We start from the raw sequence: 26,611 nt of genomic DNA, 5'->3' as shown, positions 1-26,611 counted from the left end.
TTTCTGGGGTCCCCCAAGCGCCACCGCAGAACCAAGGGAGATACTGCTAGCCCCCCATCTCTGGGCTTGGGGACCCCTGGCTCCCTCCTTCCAGTGAGGTGTGAGGCTGAGTATTCAGAGATGCGTCTGTGATGTTCCCCCAGCAGCATGGAGGGCTGGCAGACCCCCAAGTAGGGAGGGAGGGATCAGAGCAAGCTTTGTCTTCTGCCCAGCAGGACTTTGGTCATCTCTGAGCCAGGACGGCCTGCTCTGACTCTGCTGCTTTTTATAGAATGGTAGAGTTGGAAGGGGAACCCCGCGGGCATCTAGTCCAGCCCCCGCAAGGCAGGAACCTTTTGCCCAGTGCGGGACTCAAACCCATGACCTTAAGATGAAGAGTCTCACGGTCTACCGACTGAGCCCTCCAGCTGCCGCCTGCCTGCAACCCTTTCTTTATTCATTTTCATAGAATCACAGAATGGTAGAGGGGTACCCCAATGGCCATCTAGTCCAACCCCCCGCAAGGCAGGAATCTCAGCTCAAACATCCCTGACAGGTGGCCTTCCAACCTCTGCTTGGAAACCTCCAAGGAAGGTGAGACCACCACCTCTTGTGGACATCCGTTCCACTGTCAAACAGCTCTTCCTGCTGTTGAGTGGGAAACGCTTATTGTAATTTGAAGCCATGGGTTCAAATCCTGCCCTTCAGAGTTTTGAAGGCAGCTATCGTAGCTCCCTGAGTGCTCCCTGGAAGGACGGGTCCTGAAGCTGAGGCTCCAAGACTTTGGCCGCCTCAGGAGAAGAGAAGACTCCCTGGAAAAGACCCTGATGTTGGGAAAGATGGAGGGCACAAGGAGAAGGGGACGATGGAGGGCAAGATAGTTGGACGGGGTTCTCGAAGCTACCAGAATGAGGGAGGCAGTGGAAGACAGGAGGGCCTGGCGTGATCTGGTCCAGGGGGTCACAAAGAGGCGGACACCACTAAACAACAACAACAACATCGTAGCTCCTCTTTTCTAGGCTCAACATCCCCAGCTCCTTCAACCATTCCTCATACGTCTTGGTTTCCAGAGCCTTGGTCCTCCTGGTTTCCCTCCTTCCAGCTTGTCGATACCCTTCTTAAACTGAGGCACCCAGAACGTCAGCTGCGCTCTGACCAAGGCGGAAAAGAGCAATGCTATTTCTTCCCTGGATCTCAAGACTCTTTTGTTGACGCAGCCTGGAATCGCATTCGCCTTTTTTGCTGCTGCATCACGAGCTGAAAGGGGGAGACAGTCCCAGCCCCCAGTCCTGGGGGGGCGTGATGGTTACAGCCCCCAGTCCACAGGCAAGACCCACTGCTCTCTCTTGGCCTCCCCTAAGGCTCTGCCCTTCAGGGTGGGGGGAGCCCTGCAAAACCTCCCTCCACCCTCAGCTCTCCCAATTCATTCCCTATGGGCTTGGAGGGGGGCATTCCTCAGTCCTGCCCCACAGAGGACACACAAAGACCTGCTTGCCACTTTTCCTTTATTGGGCAAGACAAAAGCAGGGGCAGAGTTGCTTCTGGGAGGGGGGTGGCAGCAGATGGCTGTGGGCAGGTGAGGGCTCACCCAAGCCAAAGCAAGCAGGGGGGGCCGAGTGGAGTCCATGGGGGGCGCACATGATTGTGTGAGCTAGTCTTCATCAGCCCTTCCTGTGAGCAGGGAGGGGTCCTCGCCCTCCTCTCTGGAATTGGCCCCAGGGGCCTGGCTGCCACCTGCGGAAAGACAAGCAGTGATTTAATTTTGGGGGGGAGGGTGGAATAGGACTGAGATCACCTGGGGGGCGGGAGGGAAGAAAGAGGAGACCCACCTGCTCTGGAATCCCAGGTTGATTCCTCGGGGAGTTTGGCCTCGATGGACGGCGTCCCCTGGAAGCAGAGACTCGCTGAGCAAAAAGCCCCCAAGCCCCCTTCTCGTCCACCCCCAAGCCCCACCTGCCCACAGGTGTGTTACCTGCCCGGCGGGCCAGCTCTCCTCTTCCAAGGCAGACGTCCCATTGAACCCAGAGTATGGGGCTGAGTCAGGTACTGGCGGAGGGTCTGCGAAGGGGAGAGGGGGCTGAAGAGTCTGGTCTTGCTGCCGTCCAACCTTCCCGCCCCCCAACAAAAAGGCATGCGCCAATTTGGCACACCCACCTAGTGCTGGATTTATGTACAGTGGTGCCTCTGTTTGCGGACGGGATCCGTTCCGGAGCCCTGTTCGCAACCTGAAAGGAACGCAACCCGCTTCTGCGCACGCACGGGTCACAATTTGACGTTTCTGTGCATGCACGTGGCATCATTTTGCGCGTCTGCGCATGCGCGAGCGGCAAAACCCGGAAATAACCCTTTCCGGTGCTTCTGGGTCACCGCGGGGCGCAACCTGAAAACGCACAACCTGAAGCAAACGTAACATGAGGTATGACTGTATAAGCTAAACAAGCTATGCTTAGGGCCCCACTCTTTTTTGGGGGGGGGCACAAAAATTAAAGGAAAAAAACACCTGGATGTACATTTACAAAATATAAGATAAAAAGCTTTTTACTTGGATAAAATACATATTTTGTTATGTGGAAGTGGCTTGAGATCCCTATGAGGTCCATAAATGACCAGATAGCATCTATCCAACACAAAAAACAGTGACAATTTGTTGTGGACAAAGGACAGCTGGACATATAAAGGGCCCCGTTACCTTCAGGAGCTGAGGGCCACATCAGACCTAAATCTGGCCCTGAGAAAACAAAAATCTCTGTCTATTTGGCTGGCTGGGTCTCCAGCCAGTTTTGGCCAGCGAAGGTTCTCCTAAGAAACAGCGGAAGAGCTTGCAGGATCCGGCCCTTTCTACTCCAGCATCCTGCAAGCAATGTGGACTTTTTGCATTGCACTGCCCCCTACGTGGGGGGTGGGAATGGTTTCTGACCTGTCGCAGGATCCTTTCCCAGTGCGGGAGCCACAAACTCGCATCCATCCACCGCTTCAGGAGCACCCGTCGTGGGGGTCCCTCCGAGATCTGGGCCCCGGAAGGAGGCGAGGTCCCTGGCCTCAGTGTGGGGCAGGGCTTCCTCAGGGGGGCTGCCGAGCGGAGAAGCTGCCCCCCAGGCAGAGGACCCCACTGAGCCCGTTTCCGTGGGGAGGCTGTGGGGCACGTGGGCTGGAGGTAGGGACTTTGCCCGGGGAGTGCTGGCCAGGGAGGGTGACTCCATGCCGGCACTGTGGCCGATGCAAGGGGTCTCTTCTGCCCCATGCGGGGCGAAAGGGGGCTGGGGGCCAGACTCCGCTGGCAGAGTGTGGGGTGGGGGCCCCCTGAGCGCCTCCAAGGGGGCCAAGGCCTCAGCAAGCGGCTGGGTCCTGGCAGGATCCCCCAAGTCCAGCAGGGAAGGTGCCAGGAGTGGGGTGGGACTCCCCCCAGGCGGGGAGGGGTCGAGGGGGGTCCTGCTCTCCGGGGCCGGAGGTGGGGGGCTTCTGGGCTCAGGGTCCTGGTTCCTGGCGGGTGGGGTTTTGGGGAGACGGGGGCTGGGAAGAGGGGCCGCTTGCGGGGAGCGAGGGGAGGGCGAGAAGTCTCCGGACGGGCGCCTGGCAGGGGCAGCATCCGGCCCCCGGAAGATGTAGGCCGATTCCGTCAGGCTGCGCTGGTGGCGGAGGAAAGGGCGTCGCGGCGGTCCTGATCCGAGGGGAAAAGAGACACAAAATTATAGGTTTGCCATGTGTCCTTGTTTTCTGGGACACATCCTCTTTTTCCGGGGTAAAATATCTGTCTGGGTGGATTTTTAAAATTTGCCCAAATGTCTCCAGCTAGACTCTTTGGATGAGACGTAACTGGAGGTGGAAGACTTGCTTTCCTCTTCTCTTCTCCCCCCGCAATAGATAAGAGCCTATCTAGCAGGCACCCCCAAACTCGACCCTCCAGGTGTTTTGGGACTACAATTCCCATCATCCCTGACCGCTGGGGTCCTGTTAGCTAGGGATGATGGGAGTTGGAGTGCCAAAATATCTGGAGGGCCGAGATTGGGGGTGCCTGCTCTATATTGAAAACGAGAGTCTTCACTGCGTCCTCTTTCGCTCTTTAAAATACGGCAACCCAAAACTTTCTGAAAAGATTTCCGGCCGGGTGCTGGGCAGATGCGGTGGGGGAAAGTACCGTATTTTTCGCTCTATAGGACGCACTTTTTCCCCTTCAAAAATGAAGGGGAAATGTGTGTGCGTCCTATGGAGCGAATGCAGGCTCCTTGGCTTCAGCAAGAGCAACGCGAAGCCTCCGAAGTGCAGAGGGAGCGCTCCCTCCAAGCTCCAGAGGCTACGTGTTGCTTTCGCTGAAGCCTGGAGAGCGAGAGGGGTCAGTGCGCACCGACCCCTCTGGCTCTCCAGGCTTCAGGGATAGCCGCCTGAAGCCTTTGGACCTCAGCGGGACCTCGCGCTGCGCTCCAAAGCCTTCGGGGTTAGCTGCGCAAAGCCTCTGCAGGGAGTGAGGTGAAGGCACCCCGCTGCCCTACGGAGGCTTGAAAGGCTGTCCCCGAAGCCAGAACAGCGAGACGGAGCACTGCGCAGCATCTCGCTGTTCTAGCTTGGGGATGCCGGGGCTTTATGGGGAAACCCCGGGCTTCCCCCTTCAGCCCCGACACTGATTTGATTCAGAATATTTTTTACTTGTTTTCCTCCTCTAAAAACTAGGTGCGTCCTTTGCTTGGGTGCGCCCTATAGAGCGAAAAATACGGTATTTTCTGCCTCCTAACCGAAACGTGGCCGTGTTTTCTGGCTTAATTCAAGCAAGAGGGAGATTTCCCAGATGAGGAAGAGCTGCGTCTTGTAGAGGCGGCCAGGGCTGCCACTTTCGGTTCAAAGCAGGAAAGTTGTTTTTTTAATTATTGGATTGGGGCAAGAGGATCAGGAGAACCAGTAGCAGCCAGAAAGGAGACAGGCAGGAGCCCCTGTGGATCTTCCCCACCCCACTATTTTCCTGGTCCCTAAGCCAGAGCCATAGGATTGCAGGGTTGAAAGGGAACCCCAGAGGCCATCTAGTCCAGCCCGCTTTGGCAGGAATCCCAGCCAAAGGATCCCCGACAGATGGCCTCCCACCCAGCCACAGACGCCAGCTTGGCATTTCGCACCCAACTCTTGGCGCATTTCTGCAGCCCCCACCGCCCCCTCCGTTCAAGGCTGTGCCAGGACCTCCCTCCCTCCCCTTTGTAAGGAAGCACCCCAATAAAGTTGGGGGGTCCCCCACTCACCTGGCCGGCCTCCCGTGGGAGAAGGCGACTGGGGGGAGCCCACCGCCGAGCCGGAGCGTTCCCTCTGGTGGAAGAAGTCTCGGGGGTCGTGGGGGCGCTGCGAGGCCAGCGCAACCGCCTCCTGTGGGAAGGAGGAGAAGAGGACTGGCTGGGGGGGCCTTGCAGGAAGGGGGCCAACGCAGGATCTGGCCCATGGAGGAGGAGGAGCCTGGGGGCCACAGGAGGAGAGGCGGGTGCCTGGGTGTCCCGCGGAAGCCAGCTAGGCCCCCCTGGAAGCCCCTCTTCCGCCTTGCAGAAGGACAGAAAGAGCCTGCAGGATCAGGCCAGAGACTCATCCAGTCCAGAATCCGGGTTTCAGAAGGGCCAAATAGGGGACCCGAGTGCGAAAGCCGCCGACAGAATCAGCACCAGAGCAAGTCTCTCCTCCTGTGCTTTCCAATTCAGAAGCATTCTGTGTCATTTTAGGGAGTGAAACTTATTTTTTTGCAATTTTTCTTTCACTGAGGGATCTTAAAATAGATGTTTTCAGGAATTAGGAATTCAAATTTGCTATTACTTTTGCGACTGGGCAATATTTAGCTTGGTATGTCGACGCCTGATGAAGAGGCACGTAAACTGCTTTTGGAAAACCAAAGAGTTTTAATCTTACCTCCTGAAAATGCCAAGGAATGCTTAATAATAATAATAAATATTAATTTATAATTTAATTACAAGTACTTGGTGATCGTTTTTAATGAATCCTATGCAATTGTATTCACATTTTACTTGCTCAGCAAAACTAAAATACATTAATTGAAGCAAAATATCTTTTGAATTCCCAAGTCACGTTACAATTTTTGAGCACCCTCATTTTGGGAGAGTGGAAAAATTCAACGCGCCCTCCTGTGGGAGGGAGTTCCACAGGTAAACTATGTGCTTTTATCCACCCTGAATCTTCAGCAAAAGGGAGACAAAATCCCGGCCAGCCCCGTCCACTCACAGTGGCCTTCTCAGCGGAGCCGCTCAGGGGACCCCGTTCTGCCAGCGCCTTCTCTCGCTCCTGCTGCTGCTGCTCCTGTTTGGGGGAGACAGGGGGTCAGGGGGGGCACCAAGGGTCTCCTGCCCAACAGGAAAACCCTCTCTCCCCCCATTGATTGGAGATGTCACCTGTGGGATTCCTGCCTGCCAGTTGCTAAACCCCACCTGTTGATCATGCAGCCGCACCCTGGACCTCTGGGGTCACCTTCCTGCCCCATGGAAGAGGCCAGGCTTAACCCCCCCCTCCACCCTCCCCATGGAAGCTGATGCAGCAATCGGCTGTGGACACGGGTGCGGATTCTGCCGCAGTCTGACTCACCCATCGGGCTTGCTCCCTCCTGCGCTCCTCTGCCTCCAGCTGGGCCTGTTGTTTCCTGCAGGAAAATGAGGGGTTTTGGGGGGGGGTGTAAATTCAGCAGCGCCATTGCGGCTTGACGCCATTGCTATCCTTATTCTCTGTGAATTTCCCCAGTCCTCTCCTCAGGAAATTCAGGCCATCGCTGCCTCCTGCAGCAGGGAGTTCCACCGTTCAGCTGCGCTGTGTTCCACCTCCATCCCCGCCAATACCAGGGTGGGAGGGAGGCCTTCCCAAAGTAAAAGAAGGATTGGATTCTGATAATAAAATACACACAGAGGCTAGATCACCAAGACTCTGGGAGGGGTGCGTATAATAATAATTCCTGTCCACCCCTCGACCCAGGTCGTTTTATTCACAAAAGAACTTTTTACACAGTGTTTGTAAGAACCAATCGGATTTCCGCTGAGCATTTCAAAAAACCCCATGTGGGACAAAGTCAGATCAGAAGAAATTCTTTTAACTAAGAAGAGCTAATTTCCTACTTGACCATGCATATGTAATTCAGAGTACAGTGGTACGTCGGGTTACAGACGCTTCAGGTTACATGGGCTTCAGGTTACAGACTCCGCTAACCCAGAAATAGTGCTTTAGGTTAAGAACTTTGCTTCAGAATGAACTTCCGGGTTGGCGCCATCGCCGAATGGCGGACTCCCTCCGAGCTCCGGAGGGAGCCTGCTCGGCAGGGGTTGGGTCCTACCGCGCCGGCGACGCGGGGACCCTTAAAAACCACGGGCACGGAGCCCGTGGACATGGGTGACTCGGTGGGCACCGTTAGCGCCCTCCCGACTCGTGAAGGAGCCTTTTTAAAGGCTACGGAACGGGTGCCGGGGAGTGGCGTGGTGCTATGAGTCCTCTGCTTTCCCTGCCAAGCGAAGCCGCAGGCCATTCGACGGAGAGCGCTGACTTCTTCTATTGAAAATTCGGACTTGAACAACAACCCGTGAGTAATTTGGAAACCGGGTTTAAAAGGAGAAAAAAAAGAATTTTTTTTCCCGGATTCGGCACGAGCGGGGGAGATCCAAAAAGGAAGTCAGTCCCCCCCTATTGTAAGCATTCTAAAACAAGGACTGGGCAACCAAGGTCGAGAGAGAAGCGTATTTTTGATAAAAATTATTAATTCCACGATGGAAAATTACAAGAACTGTGCTGGAGGAGAAGAGTGGAGGGTGAGAATGAAAATGTAACCCCCCCAGGGAACCGGGGCGATTCGTGAGAGAGCCTGGTGGAGAGAGACGGAGACTTTGACAGCTGTCAAAGTAGCTGTCAAAGTTGGAGAATACAAAGAGGACTTTGCCATGAGGACTTTGCTGGTTAGTTTTGCTACAATTTGCTACAATTTGGATATAAACTGTTGAAAATAAGGAACAACAATTTGACTTTTGGATCAGAGGAAACAAAGTTACTACAATCCCCCTAGAGGAGTTTCGGGACATTACAAGAACGGTCGTAAGTGGAAAAATACTCTTGGAATCGTACAGGACTTGTTATCTTCTGGGAAAGCTGCAAAACCGAAACTGTATTTCGTCTACAGAGGTGTTTATATTAAAGGAGACAATAGAATTATCTATTGAAGAAAGGAAGGGACTGGACGTAAGTTTTTGTTCCTGAACAACAACAACCTCTGTAGAGGCACTAAATTTCTGAATTAGAACGTTTTAGCAGCGGAACAGGACAAGAAACCTGAGAAAAGTGAGAAAAAGGAACAAAGGACTGATTACGACTTGGAAAGAACAAGGGGGGAGTTATAAAGACCAAGGAAACTAAAGGCCCTTTGGGGGCCTCTTTTAGATTGGACGTTTGAAGTTAAACATCATTAAAAAAAATAAAAAATATATATATTAAAAAAGAGAAAAACCGGCAAGGTGGAACTGGGGGAAAAAAACTGGCCATGGACTTGAGATCTCCAGGCTGACAATAGATAGACTGATGGATATGGGGAATTCAAACCGGGGAACGGGGGGGGGGGGGAGATTTGGAATCCAAAGGCTGTGCAACTATTTTTAACTTTTTATATTTTTTATTTTCTATATCTTTTTATATCTTCTTGTATATTACTTTATTTTGATTGGACGTGTTTATTAAAAAAGGGAATTCGTGGAAGGAAACTGGGGTGGACCTTGGGGAAAAAACTTTCTTTCTGTTAATGATGAGGGATGGTGGAATGACTGTATAATTTAAATTGAATAGTGGGTTAAACAAATTAAGTTTTAATTTGGGAGTAAGAGCTTGTAGAACCAATTAATGAAAGGGGAATACAGTTGGGAGGGGGATGGGGGAGTCCCAGAAAGTAGACAATGAAAGTAAGGTTAAGTGTATTTTATCTTTCTTTTTTCTTTGTATTTCTATTTTTTGTTTTTGTTTTGGAAACTATAATAAATATGATTAAAAAAAAAAAAGAACTTTGCTTCAGAATGAGAACAGAAATTGTGCTCCGGCTGCGCAGCGGCAGCGGGAGGCCCCATTAGCTAAAGTGGTGCTTCAGGTTAAGAACAGTTTCAGGTTAAGAAGGGACCTCCGGAACGAATTAAGTTCTTAACCCGAGGTACCACTGTAAATAAAAGAGGCCTAGAGGAATGCGTTTAGGAAACTCCAGTGGTCATAAACGAGAGTAAACAGGAGAGGAAGGATGGCAAGGAGACACCGTATTTGTCGCTCTATAAGACACACTTTTCCCCTCCTAAAAAGTGTGTGTGTGTGCGTCTTATGGAGCAAATGCAGGCGGGAGACTCTGCTCAGCGCTCCCTTTAAAGAGCCGCGTGGAGCGTCTGTGCGGCTCTTGGAGGATTTTCCCCAAGGAGGGAGAAGGGCGCGGCTCTTGAAGGCTCCCCTTGCCCAGCAAGAAGCCAGGACAGCCAGCGGGATCGCTGCCCAGAAAAAGCCCTCAAGAAAACCCCAGAAAAGCCCCCAAGAGCCGTGCTCCCTTTAAAGAGCGCGCAGCTCTTGCGGGAAGTGGGGGCAAAGCCAGTAGGCTTGCTTTCGCTGAAGCCAGGAGGGCAAGAGGGAATGGTGTGCACCGATTCCGCTTGCTCTCCTGGCTTCAGGGATAGCCCCGCAAAGCCTCCTGAGCGTAGAGGGAGGAGCGCTCCCTCTTCGCTCAGGAGGCTGCGTTGCTTTCTTGTTTCTTGTTTTCCTCCCCTAAAAACTAGCTGCGTCTTACGGCCCCCGTTTCCCTGCAGCCCCCCCAAGCCGAGCACCCACCTCTGCTCCTGGACGAGCTGCTCCTTCTCCTGCACCCGGCGCTCCCTCTCGGCCGCCTCCCGACGCTCCTCCTCCATGCGCTGCCGTTCCCAGCGCCGCCGCTCCTCCTGCGCCCGGCGGCGCTCCTCTTCCCGCCTCTGCTCCTCTTCCCTCTGGGGGGCGCAAGCAGCTGTGTGGTCAGGCAGGCCAGGGGCCACCGCAGCCCCCCTTGCAGCTGGGGGGGCCCTGCCCCTGAGCCTCCCCCTGGCACCCTCCTCACCTCCGCCTGCGCCCAGAACGAGTCCCTCTTGGTACGGAGGATCTCCAGCGCTGGGTTGGTCTTCTTGTAGTTGGTGCCCTGGGGGAAAGAACCGGCGGAGAGGCAGTGCGGCACAGTGGTTAGAGCACCAGGCTAGGACCCGAGAGAAACCAGGGTTCAAATCTCCACTCGGAGGGGATTTGAATCCTGCTTGGTGGCCAGTCATTGCCCCTCAGCCTAACCCACCTCGCAGGGTTGTCGTGCGGATTAAATAGAATCGAAGGATTAGAAGGGACCCCAAGGGTCATCTAGTCCCACCCCCTGCAATCGCGGGTTGGACTAGATGACCCTTGGTCTCCCTTTTAACTCTGCAATTCTTTGATACAAGGGAGGCGTCTGGATGCCAACGGGCCACAACGTGCTCCAGGGGCAGGAGACCTGTCTGCCCCCCGACCGTTGGCACTCCCCGACAAATATACACAGGCCATTTGGAACCGTCCCCCTCTCCTGGGCATTCCAGGCTCCCCCAGCTGCCGGGCCCGATCCCCTGGGGCGCTGGCTGCCCCTCCCCATCTGAGGGACCCCCCCCCGGCTCCTCCTTACCACCAGCTCCTGAGGGTCGCCCAGCGGCACCTTCTTCGCGGCCTCAGGACCTCCTGGCGGGGCAGCCAGGGCCAGCGAGTGCCTCAGCCCCTCCTGGGTCACCTCCTCCGCTCGGGACGCCTTCACCACCAGGCGGGCTTCCTGCAGGGGGGAGCAGAGGGGAAGCACTGGGCACTCTCTGCCGGGGCTGGGGGGGGGGCACACAGCATCAGCCTCCCCCAAGCGGGGGGCCACAATCCCCGTCAACACATCCAGGCCTCCATTGCCAGGGATTGGGGCCAGGGGAAACTGCCAGAGAAGGAGGCAGCCCAGCGAGAAGAGAGCAGGGAGGAGGGGCAGGGAAGGTGGCAGTGCCCGTGAGCATGTGCAGAGTGTGTGCCTTGCACCGTGGAGCACGCTTGTTTCCTGCTGCTCCACAGGCCAGGACCGAGATAATAGATTCAAATTAATAATAATAATAAATAATAAAATTTTATTTATATCCCGCCCTCCCCAGCCGAAGCCGGGCTCAGAGCGGCTAACAGCAGTAAAAAGATTGCGAGAAAGGAGATTGCGACTCAATATTAAAAACGTTCCGATGGTAAGAGATGGTGGAACAGTTTTCTTCAGAAGGTGGTGGATTCTCCTTCGTTGGAGAGGATGGAGAGCCATGTCAGAGGTGCCTTAGTTGGGATTCCTGGGGGCTGGACTAGATGCCCCCTGGGGGTCCCTCTGAACTCTACGATTCTCTTAGGAAGCATGAGGCGGCAAGGGGGAGCCTTTGCCCAGCAAGCGCATTCTAACTCAGGATCCTTCTCTCCCCCCCAACACTTTGGGAGTGCCTAGACCAGGGGTCAGCAAACTTTTTCAGCAGGGGGCCGGTCCACTATCCCTCAGAGCTTGTGGGGGGCCGGACTGTATTTTGGGGGAAAAAATGAATTAATTCCCATGCCCCACAAATAACCCAGAGATGAATTTTAAATAAAAGGGCACATTCTACTCATGTAAAAACATGCTGATTCCTGGACTAAGATTCCCAGATTTAGAAGGCGACTGGGCCGGATCTGACCCCCGGGCCTTAGTTTGCCTACCCTGGCCTAGAAGGTGTGGCGTGAGAGGGGCCATGGGGGGCCCCCCACCTCCCTCTTGCCACTGAGCCCTGCCAATTCCCCCAGGCCCCTCCTGACCAGACAGTTGCCAGGGCGATAGAGGGAGAGTCTGGGATGGCAGCCTGGGAGAAAACTCATTCCAGCCTCAGATTCCTGGAATGTAGAACCTCTTGGGAACCAGATGTTTGCAGCTGGGTCCCTTCCGGCTGCGAGGAGGAAGCCTGGGAGGCAAAGCTGGGGGGGGGGCAGGGAGAGGGAAGAGAGAGCAAGGAGCTGGAGGAGCAGCTGTCTCCTCTTGAGGATCAAAAAGGGGGCAAGGCCTTCCCCCTTCCCACACTCCCGGGGTGTGGGGGTCAGGATCCTCAATAATAATAATAATAATAAAATTTTATTTATATCCCGCCCTCCCCAGGCAAAGCCAGGCTCAGAGCGGCTAACAACAGTAAGATAATAAAACATTCTAATATCATTTCATTATAAAATCAGTTCAAATCAGATTAATGGCAACCATTGGGCTAGAGTTCTGTGAGGATCACAAAAGGAGGGGGTCAGACTGTGCCTTGGCCAAAGGACTGGCGGAACAGCTACATCTTGCAGGCCCTGCGGAAAGATGTCAAGTCCCGCAGGGCCCTGGTCTCTTGGGACAGAGCGTTCCACCAGATCGGGGCCACGACTGAAAAGGCCCTGGCTATGGTCAAGGCCAGCCTAACCTCTCTGTGGCCCGGGACCTCCAAGATGTTTTTATTTGCAGACCGTAAGTTCTTCTGTGGGACATACCAGGAGAGGCGGTCCCATAGGTACGAGGGTCCTAGGCCGTATAGGGCTTTAAAGGTTAAAACCAGCACCTTAAACCTGATCCTGTACTCCACCGGGAGCCAGTGCAGCTGGTATAGCACCGGGTGAATGTGATCTCGGAGCGAAGACCCCATAAGGAGTCTCGCCGCGGCATTCTGCACCCGCTGGAGTTTCTGGGTCAGTCTCAAGGGCAGCCCCACGTAGAGCGAGTTACAATAATCCAGTCTGGAGGTGACCGTCGCATGGATCACAGTGGCCAGATCAGGGCGAGAGAGATAAGGGGCCAACTGCTTAGCTTGGCGGAGATGGAAAAATGCCGCCTTTGTTATAGCTGCAATCTGCGCCTCCATGGAAAGGGAGGTGTCGAAGATTACACCCAAACTCTTAAGGATGGTGCTGGCACTAATTGCACCCCCGCAAGAGATGGGAGTTGCCCCCCCCAATCCCATATCGCCCCGTCCCAGCCAGAGGACCTCTGTCTTCGAAGGATTTAACTTCAACCGGCTCCCACGTAACCATCCAGCCACAGCTTCCAGACATCTGGTCAGTGTGTCTGGGGTCGAGTCAGGATGGCCATCCATCAACAGACAGAGTTGGGTGTCATCGGTATACTGATAGCAGCCCAGCCCAAAACTCTGGACAAGCTGGGCGAGGGGGCGCATAAAGCGAGGGACTTGTCCAAAACTGACTGGCAGGCAGCGAGGGGGGCAGGCAGGGAGGTCTGGGGCAGCCCCTTCCTCGCTCCCCACCCAGGGGAAACGGCCATTTCCGATGGATGCTGGCAGCTCACCTTGAAAAAGGCTCGGATGGCCGGCAGGTGCCCAGCACAGGCCTGCTTCTGCTGCTCTGAGACCTTCTCGCCAACCTGGTGCCAAAGAGAAGGGGCAGAAGTTCAGACGCCTTTTCCCGAAGGCCCCCAGGGCAAAGCAGCAGGGGATTTAAAGAGAGGGGCCCCCAAATCGAGGGAGCTGGCCTGTTGCCCGCAGTGCAGCTGCCCAGACCGAGAAATTCCTGGCAAGGCTGGGGGCTGGGAAGGGAAAGAAGGGGGCTCTGCTTCGCCCGGAGGAAGGGAGCCGGCCTCTCAGGTAGGCGGGCGTAGGAAGAGGGGTTCCTGCATCCACAGCGGGTTGGGCTGGATGGCCTTTGAGGTCCCCTTCATAAAATCCAGGACATTTTGGGTCAGGAAAGGGTTAAGCAGTTTGGGCCACTAATGGCTCTGAAATGCTTCTGAATGCCAGTTGCGGGAAACTGCGAGAGGGGAAAGTTGCTCCAGTGCTGGGATCCTGCGCAAGGGTTTCCCTGGGGGGCACCTGGAATCCGATGTGCGGAATCTGACGGCAACCGCAAAGGGGGGCGTGCACTCTGCACATGCCCGTTAGCCCTGTTCCTCCGCAGAGGAGCTTATTGGGAGGTTGACCCCTTTGCAAAATTCTGAAGACCCTGGCGCTTGGCAGAAGCGCGGGCAGCAAGAGGAGGAGCCAGATAAGGAGGTTCCTGGCTCTTGCGTGGCTCCCTTCCAGGAGACGCCCCCCTCCCAGGAGCCTGGCAGGAAGTAGCAAGTAGGGTGGGGGGGTTGCCACCCCTGGGAGACCAGCCAGATCCCAGCAACCAACCCCCCCAACCCCCCCCCCAGTCTCTGAGCCCACTGGGGAGGAGAGCGGCTTTGCCCACAATGCAGGCAGAGGCTGTGCAGGGGAACGGGGAACGCAGGGTGAGCCTGCCGGATCAGGCCCATGGGGGACCAGCCAGTCCAGGATCCTGTCCTCACAGTGTCCCACCAGATACCCCGGTGGGAAACTTGCAAGCAAACAGGATCCAGACCCAAGAGCAACCCTCTCCCCTCCTCGGTTTCCTGTGGCAAAGAGTTCCATAGTCTTAACTGTGTGAAGAAGTCTTGTGTCATCAGCATACTGCTCACCCCAAGGAAGCCAACTATAGGGGGCGGAAGGGGCTTCAGGCCTCTCAATATTTCTCGAGCCCTCCCAATATTGAGGGGGGCATCATCCTACGCCGTCCCTGGGTGATTGCTGGCATGCCAGGCAGGGGCGGGATGGGTCACGTGATGCCGGCCCCCCTCAATGTGGGGGGCACGTTGGCACCCCTGGCTCACGCTGAACACTCAAGTCATTTATTCACAAGCTTAGAAGCCCTTTTCTGTGCAGCCCCTCTTTGCAACGGGGACCCACTTGCCCTCTTGCAGAAGACCCCCTGGAACTGCCCAGGCAGATCCCCGGCTCACCCAGCTGATGAGGACCACGTGCTGCTGCCCCGTGGCGGCATCTGGGAGGCGGCACAGGCCGTACATGACGCTGCCGCTCTGGAAGCGCCTGGCCAGCTCATCGGGACCCCCGGCTGGAGAGGGAGGTGGGGAAGAGGGAAGCACAAACATCAAAATCACCTTCATTTCTCTGCAAGTCGCCTTTCCATAGTTAAACCACGCTCAATTACGGAATTTCAGAAATGTAACAAAAGTAGCCAGAAGCAAATGAAAACATCCCTAGAAGTATGCATCATTTGTGTGTCTCGTTTGAGATACATGTAACAAATAATTATACAATATAAATTAAACAATCAAAATAATGTTAAAAATACAGAAAAGTCAATACCGGTAATGGCAAAAATTTAGCACCTGCGAGATTAAATCTTGATCCCCACAAAAAAACAAACCCTCAGCAATGCCCCACCCAAAGAGATACAGGCATCCTAAGCAACAGGTCCTGCGGAACTCACTGCCTCTAGAAGGAGAAGAAAGGGCAGGACTGCTGAGCAGGCCGTAGGGCCTCCCTGCCACAATGGAGGGCCAGAGGGGCTGGCTCCAAGGTGGCCCCGGGAGCTTTGCAATGGTTTGTACCCCCTGGCCTGGCAAGTCCTTGAGAGACAGTGTCCCTGGTCCCTCTCAGCCCACCCCCGACAAGGGAGAATAGCCACGGGTTGCAGAATTATCCAGGGGCTTCGAAGTCTTACCTCCAGAGTCCAGGAGCTTCAGCTCATTGGCTTTTTCGTAGGAAAAGAGGGCCCTGGGCAGGAGACAGAAAGAAGGATGTCCCATTAGAGAAGCACAGAATGGCAGAATTGGAAGGGAGCCCCGAGGGTCTGTGCGTGTGGTTTGGGAGCTGCACAACCAGGGGAAAAAACAATGCTGTCCAGGGTGGTAAAGACTGCGGAGAGAAGAATTGGGTGCCCTCTTCCCACCTTGGATCAAATCTACGCTTCCAGGTGCCATAAGAAAGCTGCAGAGATAGCGCAGGATAGTGCGCACCCCGGAAATGATCTTTCAGCTTCTGCCTTCTAGAAGAAGGTCCAGGGTTATAAAGACTAGGACTAGCTGCCTGAGAAACAGTTTCTATCAAAATGCAATTTTGGTTTTAAACGCAGTGTAAGGGACGCAGGTGGCGCTGTGGGTTAAACCCCAGAGCCTAGGGCTTGCCGATCAGAAGGTCGGCGGTTCGAATCCCCGCGACGGGGTGAGCTCCTGTTACTCGGTCCCTGCTCCTGCCAACCTAGCAGTTCAAAAGCACATCAAAGTGCAAGTAGATAAATAGGTACCACTCCTGCGGGAAGGTAAACGGTGTTTCCGTGCGCTGCTCTGGTTCGCCAGAAGCGGCTTAGTCCTGCTGGCCACATGACCCAGAAGCTGTACGCCAGCTCCCTCAGCCAGTAAAGAGAGATGAGCGCCACAACCCCAGAGTCGGCCACGACTGGACCTAATGGTCAGGGGTCCCTTTCCCTTTACATACAGTGGTGCCTCTGGTTGCGAATGGGATCCCTTCCATAGGCCTGTTCGCAACATGAAAAGAGCGCAACCCGCAGCGGCACATTTGCGCATGCATGGGTTGTGACTTGCCTCTTCTGCACATGCGCGTGATGTCATTTTGCGCTTCTGCGCATGTGCGTGATGTCATTTTGTGCTTCTGCACATGCGCGAGCGCCAAAACCCGGAAGTAACCCTTTCCGGTACTTCCAGGTCACCGTGGGACGTAACCTGAAAGAACGTAAAATGAAGCAGACGTAACATGAGGTATGACTGTAGATAATTTAGGAAGATGAAAAATTGCCAAAGTATTGATATGCAGTTGAAAATAAATTCAGCAGGACGCATGGAAGGGACGGAGGGGGGCAGGTGAGTCAGAGTAATCTCAATAATTAAGATTGAGAATTGTTTTTGTTGCATGTTTATATTTTTTGGGGGGGAATTAATTTCAAGGAGGAGGAGAAGGAGAAGAAGAAATGAATGACAAAAGACAGACAAATTCGTGGAGGGGAGCCGGCTACTAACAGTTCCTAGCCAAGATGGCTGGGCTCTAAAGCCAGCTGCTAGAACCACAGGAGGGGAGAGGGGTCTTGTGTGCGAATCCTGCTTGTGGGCTTCCCATCGGGCCTCTGCTTGGCCACAGTGAGAAGAGGGGGCTGGATCCATGCGCCTATGTGCCTCCTAAGGCAGCTGCAGATGGAGCCAGGAAGGGGGGGAGGAGGCAGAGAGTGAAGTCTCAAGGAGCTTTGGGGTATCCAAAGAATCTGGCAGCGGAAATCCTTTTTCAACCAGCACATCGTTAATGTACGGAATGCATCGCAGGAGGATGTTGCAACGCTTGCTGGCCGGCAGTTTCGCAAAAGGATGCGCCCACTGCGGAGAGGAGAGGCCGCAGCCTGAGCCAGGATAGCTTGGGGGCCCTCCATGCTCCGAAATGGTCTCCCCCAGGGATTGCAGAAAAAGACCTGCCAAGGAAACTGAGAAATATCTTCATGTGTGTGACAACGGCAGCAAGAGTCTTAAGAGCACAAGGATGGAAGAACGAGGAAATCCCGACCAAAGAACTGTGGCAAGAGAAACGGATGGATTACGCGGAATTGGCGAAATTGACTCATAAACCACGTGACAAGGACAACTGTGAACTGTTTTCCTTTTTGGGGAGGGGAAAATGGGGGGGGGGAATTAGGATCATGTATTTTTGATAAATTTTGTCATGTTGAAATTCCTAATTATTATTTTTTTAAAAAAAACAACACCACACGAAATGGTCTCTCCCAGAAGCAGCTGCAATGATCTTTGGTCTCCGCTGAGCTTCCTGGCCTTTGCTCTCTGCTCAGACCACATGGGGTGGCTGGCACCCGCAAAAGTCTGTGCCAGTGTGGCACGGTGGGCAGAGTGTCAGACCAGGACCTGGGAGAGAGCAGGGTTCAAATCCTGACACAGCTCCCTGGGTGTGACCTGGGGGGGCAGTCCCTGCCTCTCTCAGCCTAACCCACCTTGCAGGGTCGTTGTGGGGGTTAAGTGAGAAGGGGGAGAACCATACACGCCCCCTTCATTAATTAAATAAATCAATTTAATTAATTAAGCCAACCAATTAACTGCCCCCCCATCCTGGCTTCCTATAGGTCTCGGCCGAGGGAGCAGCCCCTCCCCCTCCCAGCATCTGGACCTGAATGACGGGAAATGCATCCTCTCCAGAACAATTCCCCCCCCCCCCCCAGGAGCACAATGGGGCAGGCAGGGGGGCAGGGGAAGCCCAGCAGGCCTGCCTGGTCTCTGGAAGGAGCCACTTGGGACGCAGCCCCCCCCCCCCGAAGCCCCTCTCCCTGGGCCCAGTTGCCTCCCAGCCCCCTCCAAGGAGAAAACGGTGGGGCAGAAGCCCCAGGAGGGAAGCTTAGGGAAAAGGCCAGGAGGAAGAGGCAGGAGAGGAGTTGTGGCCCGTTGGCATCCAGAGGCCTCCCTTGTGTCAGCCTCTCAGGCAAAGCATTGCAGAGTCGGAAGGGACACCAAGGGTCATCTAGTCCAACCTGCTGCAAGGCAGTTGATATCCCTTTGCCGGGCATGGAGGAAGTTTTCCTCCCTCCAGAATGGGTGGACGGCCAACAAAGCTGAAGGTTGGAAGGTGGAAGAAAGGGCTTCCAGTGTTAACCTGTGGAACTCCCTGCCACAAGAGGCATAAAAGAGAATTAGACCAATTCATGGAGGAGGAGAGTGCTATGGATGGCTCCTAGCCAGGCTGTCTGCCTCTACTGTGATTCTTCTGAATGCCAAGTTGCTGGAAACCCCAGGAGGGGAGTGGGCTCTTGTGTCCGAATCCTGCTTGCGAGTTCCCCATCTGGTTGGCCCCTGTGAGAAGAGGGTGCTGCACTAGGTGGCCCCCTGGCCTGTTCCAGCTGGCTAATCTTATGCTCCCCACTAACTGAGACACCCCCCGCCCCAGATCCTTCACCCCCTACTGTGGGGCTGGGCCCCACTGCTGGCCACACACACCCCACACACCTCCCCGCCACAGTTCCTTCTGCTAGCAATAATTCTGCAAGTGGGTGCAGCCTCCCCTTCAGGGCATCAGGGTGAGGTGATGGGGCTGGCAGCGGATGAAAGGCTTTCCGGCGCCTTCTGCCAGCCCCCCTGCGGCCCTCCTTCCCCGTCTGCACCGGATCCTGTTACAGCCTGCACACCCAGCCCAGGCACTCAGCGCTCAGGCGAGGAAACATTCGGGGAAGAAGGGGAGGGCATGGGAGCCAGAGGCTGAGCTCTGCCACTTCAGAGATCCGGCGTGATTGTGTCGCGCCGGGACCTGGGTTCAAATCTGCTCACTGAGTGATCTGGGGCCAGCCATCACCTCCCAGCCTAACCTACCTCCCTGGGACGGAGAACAGCACATGCCACCTTCAGCTCTTTGCAATAAATAAATGAGACGTGTGTCACGGATGCTGCAATGGGAGGGGGGCTCGGCTGATGCCCCTCTTCTGGCCGAGGCAGGATGAAGCCCCACGGGAAAGGCTAAAAGGGGCTTGGAGCCCCCCTAGCCAGCCAGAATTGGGGGCAAAGACACCACTGCCCTCTGGTCTGCCTGGGAAGATGGCGGAGCAGCGTAAGAACAGAAGGAGAATCGTTCTTCCGAGAGCAAGCGGGATTCAGCCCTTAGGGGAGAATCCAGCTTCTTGGGGGGCATTGCAAGGGCACCGCAAGCCCCCCAAAACCTCAGGAGGAAGATCCTGAGGACAGGTTCCCAGCGGAGCCGAAGAGCGATTTGTCCGCCACCTGAAACGCCAGTGGTCCAACTAGCCCAGGATCCTGTTCTCACAGGAGGGCAACTAGATGTCCCCATTGGAAAACCCCAAGCAGGATTCGAACACAGGTGGTGAGAGGAGACTGGGTACCAAATGCCTCGAAGGGTCCTGAATGCCCCCTATGTTGGCACCCCAGGCACCCCACAAGGCCAGACCGCCTGCCTGCCGCCACCTGGGACACAAAGCCAGAGGCAGCAGGCCCAGGGGTTCCCTCAGCACGCTCAGAAGGGAAAGGCATTCTGCACAAGCTCAGGGGCACTCTTTTCTGAGTCCTGGTGCTACAAACAGGGCTGGCCGCCTGAGCTCTGAAGGGCACATCCAGATCTCTCAGGTAGGGGGAAGGAGGCAAGGCAGGTCGGCTGGTCCTTGCCAGAAAGTGGGCAGTTTGCCCTCACGGAGTCCCAGAGAAGCCCCTGCCCTTCTCAGGAGAGGCACAGCCACACACCTGAGGAACACCTGTCCGGGCAGGTAAGGCAAGCCTTCTTTTGTTGCCGAGAACCAGAGCCAGCCTGGCTGGATTCCACCTCTAAGAACTTCCTGGTGGGGGTTCCAGTTGCCTCCACCTGGGCAGCCCATAGCAAATAAGAATAATAGTAATTTATTATTTGTACCCGGCCCATCGGACTGGGTCTCTCCCTCTCCCCCCAAGTCCAGCCCAGCCTTGGTCTAGGGCTGCCCTTTCCCTCCCCAAAGATTCCCACCCCCTTTCGCTGGCATGGTGGGGGGGGTGAGTATCTGCAGACATGGCAGCGCCGCCTCCCCCAGGGCAGAAAGGAGAGGACTTCATGCGCAACATGCGCTTACATGCGCAGGCAAACGCAGCGCCTCTGCCTGGAGGCCTCAGGAAAGCAAAGCGGAGGGAGGGCGAAGCTGGCGCGATGCTGCCATGGTTAGAGTGTGGGACCAGGGTTCAAATCCTCCCACTCAGCCAGGAAACTCACTGGGTGACCTTGGGAGCTGTCCCTGCCTCTCAGCCTAGCCTACCTTTCAGGGTTGTTGTTAGGATTTTATTATTTTTTAAAATAATTTTTATTGAGTGATTTTATGTTTCAAAAAACAATACAGCCATACTACCACTAAATATAATGAAGAAATAAAAATTACATACATCAATATTTCGTTTGTTATTTACCGTCTTATTTCCTCCCAAACATTTCATACAAAAACACACATATGTGCAGACACCCACACACCCACACACAAAATGATAATAATGAAAGTAAATATTTTCCCCCCTTTCATCTTCCAAAATCTTTTCTTCAACTTTGACTTCCTGTCAAGTCCCTTTGCATATATTTTCTCTTACAATTGAATGTACGCAAAACAATAAACTTTTCTATATAAATTTTCCAATACATTCTGAAAACATAATAAATCCTTAATTCTTGTCCACCTCCTTTTAGTTCCTTTCTCACTCAAATGCTAAACTATTCTTGTATTTTTGAACATAGCTTCTATAACCATCCCATTTCCCCGCAAATTTTTGCTTTGAGTTTCCTCTGAGTTTACTAGTCAGTTGAGCCATCTAGGGTTGTTGGGGGGGGGGGGAGAGAACCATGTACCGTATTTTTCGCTCTATAAGACACACCAGACCACAAGACGCACCTAGTTTTTGGAGGAGGAAAACAAGAAAAAAAATATTCTGAATCCCAGAAGCCAGAACAGCAAGAGGGATCGCTGTGCAGTGAAAGCAGCAATCCCTCTTGCTGTTCTGGCTTCTGGGATAGCTGCGCAACCTGCATTCGCTCCATAAGATGCGCACACATTTCCCCTTAATTTTTAGGAGGGAAAAAGTGAGTCTTATAGAGCAAAAAATACTTGGGAGCTCCTTGGAGTAAAAGGTGGGCCACAAATGCAAGACACATATAAATGCAAGACCTCGCACTGCGACCCCCAAAAATGAGATGGCAGAAGGGACCATCTTTGCTCCAGCTGCAGAAACCACATCCTCCACTTCTCCTGCCAGCCTCCCCCCCCCCAATTCCCATCACTCCCCAGGATTATATAACTGTGCTGCCTGGAGGACATGAGACTGATCTGGCCGGATCCAGCTGCCTCTCCCCTTGGTTCCTGCAGGTTGGAAAATAAGTCCAAAATCCACAGCCGTTTCATAACCCGTGTCCTTCTCGCCCTCCCCACAGCCAGCCCCACAGCGGAGGCTGCTGGTGCCTCAGCCCCATCTCCTCCAGGGACGTCCTTGAGGCAGGATTAAGCCAGAGCCGGCAGGGAAGGGAAGAGTTAAGCAGCCGCCAGGTGAGGGCAGGTGGCCAGTCAGGATTAATCACCTGGTGACAAAGAGCACCTGACATTTACCCAAAACAAGAGGTGCCAGGAGTCCTTGAGGGGCCTGATCCTGAGAGGGGGGTGGGGAAGGCCCAGTGGGGGGGGGGTGTGCTCCTGGCCCCGGGTGCAAAAGGGGCCAGGGAGCTATAAGGCGCCCACCAACATTTGAGGCAAAATGCACCCCCTAATTCAGGTGAGTAAAACTGAACTGGTTGAACTAGCTGTGGGCAGGATATCTTGGCAGTCAGGGCAGGTGGGGGGTCCCAGACGACCCAGATAAGGCTACCCATGCCTACTAGCCACCAGGGCTCTGTTGGGCCGGATCCTGCTTTCTGGTTTCCCAGAGGCCACCCTGAGAAGGACAGAATCCTGGCACAGACGGGCCCTTCGGCAAGCCTGCATTGGCAATGCCATCCCCAGGCAAGGTGGCACCTTCCCCAAGGACTGAATCCTGACCCATCCCTTCCAGCCTGGCGTGGGGCTCCCTCTTCCTCGCCCAGCAGCCTCGATTTCCCCCTTCCCATTCGGGGGGTGGGCAAGGAGCAGCCATGACACTCTGACCTTCCTCTGTTTGGGGTTTGTTTGTGATTTCAGGTCATTTAGCCAAGATGCCACTGCAGCCTTTTGCCAACCTATGGGAGCCTCCCCAGACACTTTGGACTACAACTCCCATCATCCCTGGCCCTCACTGGTTGGGGTTGGGCTAGATGACCCTTGGGGATCCCTTCCAGCCCTGCCATGCTACGATTCTGGGATGGCGAAGGAATCTCGGCCTAAGGCGAGGCTTGGGCACAGGCTGCCTTTGCTGAGCCCCCGTGGGACGGGTCTTTGGGGCGACCCCCAGCTGCCTTTCATGGAGGGGGCGGCCTTGCCTCCTCCTCGTTCTTGGAGCGGGAGTGTAGGGCCCCGATCCCAGGGGGGCAACCTCAGCAGCCCTGCCTTTCTGGAGCTGCTGGGGGGCGTGCAGGTCTCCCGTCGGGGCTCCCGGCTCCCTCCCGTCCCGAAAGGCTCCCCATGGCTGCCTGGCAGCGGCTGGGCACCCAACGGGCCTGCGCCTGGCGGCGTCCTTCTTTCTCAGGGCGGGCTGGCACCCAGAGGGGCGCCCCGGGAAGGCCCCCTCCTCCTCCCCAGCCGCCCCCCCGACGTGGGTCCCGCGGGGCTTCTCCCGACGCCCCCCTGCGCCCCCCCCTCACTCACCAGCTGGCGGCCGCTCTCCCGCTCGCCACGTCGCCCTTGGCAGCCAGCAGCGCCAGGCTGTGCTTCTCCAGGTTGACGCCGCCGCTGCCCATCTCGACGATCCCCGACGGCGCCCCACAGACGGCCGGCCGGACTCCCCGCGCGGCGGCAGCCAGGGAAGGACCTCCCTCCCCCCCAGCCCCGCCCCAGCCCCAGCCCACCGGGGGAGGGACCGGCTCGGAGCTTCCCTTTGGCCCGCCCCGTCGGGGCGCAGAAGGAGAAGCAGGCGGGAACCTCTGCCAGGCGGGTCCCGTCGCCACCGCCGCCTTTGCCGCCTGCCCCCTCGAGGGTGGGGCAGTGGAATAGCTGCCCCAGCCTTGCTTTCCAGCTGAGCCTCAGCCCCCTGGACGTGGCGCCCACGGGAGGTGCGTGGATTTTGCCCGCGCCTCGGCTCTGGGTTCCAGTATTTTGGCCCTGCGTCCGCACGTTCATAAAGTCTCAATAATGGCCGAGCTGGAAGGGACCCCAGGGGTCATCTAGTCTGACCCCCTGCAAGCAGGAGACAAGATGACGCACAAACAGCACAAAGGGTATTGTGCTCCTGATACACATCCGTCGCGATTCAGCCGCTTGCCGTCCGCGTGAAGTTTGGGCATAGAGGGCAGGGCACACGTGAAGTCCGACATACGGGGGTCCTTTGATCTGCTATTCCTGCACTCCGCAGGGGGTTGGACTAGATGACCGCTGGGTACCTTCCAGCTCTACGATTCTATGATTTGTGGAAGGAAGAAGACTCTGGTGTGATAGGTGAGCTTGCAAAGCCCACCCCCCACCAGTGCCGAATTTAAGTATAAGCTAAACAAGCTCTAGCTTAAGGCCCCACTCTCTTGGGGGGGGGGCCCAAAAAAAATTAAAAGGAAAAAACCTGGACGTACATTTCCAAAACATAAGATAAAAAACAAATAAAATAAAACCTACACACAGCGACAGTGTTTTGTGTTGTGTAGGCTCCTGTGATGTAAGTCATGGGCCCCGCCTGCTCCCTCAAATATCCCTGCTTTGCTCCTTTCTATATTTAGGGTGCCGACATTCTGCATGGACTGGTCGCAGGGCAACATGGGCAAATGGCTTGAGATACTTCTTCTTAATTATATTTCAGTTCAACAATGACTTTGATAAAATACATATTTTGTTATGTGCAAATGGCTTGAGATACCTCTTAGGTCCATCAATGACCATAGAGCATCTATTCAACACAAAAAACAGCCACAATTTGTTGTGGACAAAGGACAGCTGGACACAGAAAGAGCCCCGTTACCTTCGGGAGCTGAGGGCCGCATCAAAACTCAGTCCAGCCCTGGAGGGGGGAGAGAGGGGCAGTGAAGACCCTGGGGGCATCTATGAGTCCCGGACCCCCATGCCAAACCTTAAAGGGCTCAGGTGCCCCTACACACAGAGCAGAGGCGGACCCCACCCTCTAGGGCTAGCCCCACCTCGGCGCTGGTTTGGAAGCATATCTGAGCTCCATTCCTGGAGGGGGTCTTCCTACTGCTTTTGGGGTCACCTGCTGGCCCGATGGATGTGCCCCCTACAAGCAAGCAAGGGGCAGCTCCCGAATTCATGCCCTTACGCAGGAAGCCCTGTTCCTGGCCGTCACAGCTTGGGGCAACTGAGGGACAGGTGCCAATCTAATCCTTCAATGAACCACTTGGGCCAGAGCAGCATCTGGTGCCAGGGGGTGAATGTGGATCCGTGGGGCACCTTGTGGGTCTTCGGGACTTTTCAGTTTAGAAGAAAGGCGAGGCGCAGATGACACGATTTATGGAAACACTCCTCATTTATGGAATTACTCATGGCATAGAAGAAGAGGAAAGAGTGACGTTTCTCTCGCTCTCTCAGAACACTGGAGCTTGCAGACATTCCAGGAAGCTGAATGGCGGAAGATTCAGGACAGAGAAAGTGAAGTACTTATTCACGCGACGCAGACTGTGGAACTCCCTCCCACATGAGCCAGCCATGACCACCAACCTAGATGGCTGTAAAGAATATTAGACCAATCCCTGGAGGAGGAGAGAGCTATTGAAGGCTGCTAGCCAGGAGGGCTCTGCTCTGCCCTCATGAATGGTGGGGTGCAGGGGGGGCCAGCGATGCTTCTGAACATCAGTTGCTGGAAACTACAGGAGAGGAGAAGGTTCTCGTGCTGGAACCCGGCTTGCAAGTTTCCCAGAAGAGGCATCTGTTCGGCTCCTGCTCAATCCCTTTCTTTTTGAGCAAAACTGCCTGTCAGGTTGGGGCGAACGATCCCACTTTGGGGTATTTTGAGACACAGGGGTCAGCACATCCATGGAGCCCTGTCCTGTTGAGTCTCCCTCCCTCTTTTTCCTTCCTTAAATTATCCACTGAAATCTTTTCTTCATAAGGAAGTTGGCCACAGGCGCTCTCAGAGCCCCCCCCCTCCATCTCTTGCCTGCTGGTGGCCTCCCCTCCCCCTCCCTCCCCCCTTCTTCTCCAGGCCTGGCAAAGGGGGGGGGCTGCCTGCTTTCTCCCCCTTCCCTTATTTGGCAATGAAATCTGCTTCCAAACCCCAGGAGAGGAGGAAATATATCTTGCCCCTCAAGACTCCAGTCTCCCTGCTAAAAGAGGGTGGGGTGAGGCCTGAGGCGGGGGGGGGGGGTCCAATCTGCCTGTCCCCTGACTGGAAAGGCCCATTCAGAGCTGTACAGAGAAGGAAGAGTTGTAGCAAAGAGTGTCTCCAAAGAGAATCATCATCATCATCATCATCATTTATTTATACCCCGCCCATCTGGCTGGGCTTCCCCAGCCACTCTAGGCGGCTTCCAACAAAATATTAAAATACAGTAATGCATCAAACATTAAAAGCTTCCCTAAACTGGGCTGCCTTCAGATGTCTTCTAAAAGTCTGGCACTGTATTTTTCACTCTATAAGACGCACCAGACCATACGACGCACCTAGTTTTTGGAGGAGGAAAACAAGAAAAAATTCTAAACCCCAGAAGCCAGAACAGCAAGAGGGATAGCTGCGCAGTCTGCATTCGCTCCATAAGACGCACACACATTTCCCCTTACTTTTTAGGAGGGGAAAAAGTGAGTCTTATAGAGCAAAAAATACGGTAGTTGTTTTTCTCTTTGACATCTGGTGGGAGGATGTTCCACAGGGCGGGTGCCACCACTGAGAAGGCCCTCTGCCTGGTTCCCTGTAACTTGGCTTCTCTCAGCGAGGGAACCACCAGAAGGCCCTCAGTGCTGGACCTCATCATCCGGGCAGAACAATGGGGGTGGAGATGCTCCTTCAGGTATACGGCTGCCTCTGACTGTGGAGGCAGAATGGACCCATCCTGGCTAGGAGCCATCAATAGTCATCTCCTCCTCCATGAATTTGTCTAATCCTTTTAAAAAGCAATCTGTGTTGGTGGCCAATGCTGCCTCTTGTGGGAGGGAGTTCCATGGTTTAACTCTGTGCTGCGAGAAGAAGGACTTTAGACCAGATGGCTGCTCTTGCTGGGGTCACACTTCCTCTGAAGGAGCAGGTTCACAGCTCGGGGGTCCTCCTGGATCCTTTGCTGTCGCTCGAGGCTCAGATGGCCTCAGT

At 54.9% G+C, this 26,611-nt stretch overlaps 2 protein-coding genes across 3 annotated transcripts in view; one reads left to right on the top strand and one right to left on the bottom strand.

Annotated features, from left to right (window-relative positions):
- Nucleotides 1-26,611, top strand: part of LOC308594245 (programmed cell death protein 4-like) — a 157,321-nt gene that overhangs the window by 107,492 nt on the left and 23,218 nt on the right. The window lies entirely within an intron of this gene.
- On the bottom strand, nt 1,468-23,184 carry LOC308594211 (drebrin-like protein). 2 transcript variants are annotated; one of them, XM_081207090.1, is made up of 14 exons: nt 23,023-23,184; nt 15,463-15,515; nt 14,738-14,850; nt 13,289-13,363; nt 10,616-10,756; nt 10,034-10,111; nt 9,775-9,926; nt 6,538-6,592; nt 6,181-6,255; nt 5,202-5,322; nt 2,897-3,637; nt 1,952-2,037; nt 1,809-1,866; nt 1,468-1,713 (listed from the first exon to the last, which is right to left on the bottom strand). In XM_081207090.1, exons 1-14 carry the CDS (start codon nt 23,112-23,114, stop codon nt 1,631-1,633), a joined length of 1,923 nt encoding a protein of 640 aa, XP_081063216.1. In that variant the 5' UTR covers nt 23,115-23,184; the 3' UTR covers nt 1,468-1,630. The 2 variants fall into 2 exon arrangements, with proteins under 2 accessions (XP_081063216.1, XP_081063217.1); XM_081207091.1 differs by lacking the exon at nt 6,181-6,255.

Source organism: Podarcis bocagei (assembly GCF_964188305.1).
Source record: "Podarcis bocagei genome assembly, chromosome: 9".
Taxonomy (NCBI): Eukaryota; Metazoa; Chordata; class Lepidosauria; order Squamata; family Lacertidae; genus Podarcis; species Podarcis bocagei.
The sequence above is the reverse complement of the archived record's forward strand: the minus strand, read 5'-3'. Positions and strand labels throughout refer to the sequence as shown.

Coding starts and splice junctions, on each gene's coding strand:
- LOC308594211 (XM_081207090.1), bottom strand. CDS start 23,114: ATGGGCAGCGGCGGCGTCAACCTGGAGAAGCACAGCCTGGCGCTGCTG. Junction 3,638..5,201: donor TCCCACGGGAGGCCGGCCAG/GTGAGTGGGGGA, acceptor CCCTCGGATCAG/GACCGCCGCGACGCCCTTTC. Junction 1,867..1,951: donor AGAGCTGGCCCGCCGGGCAG/GTAACACACCTG, acceptor CTCTGCTTCCAG/GGGACGCCGTCCATCGAGGC.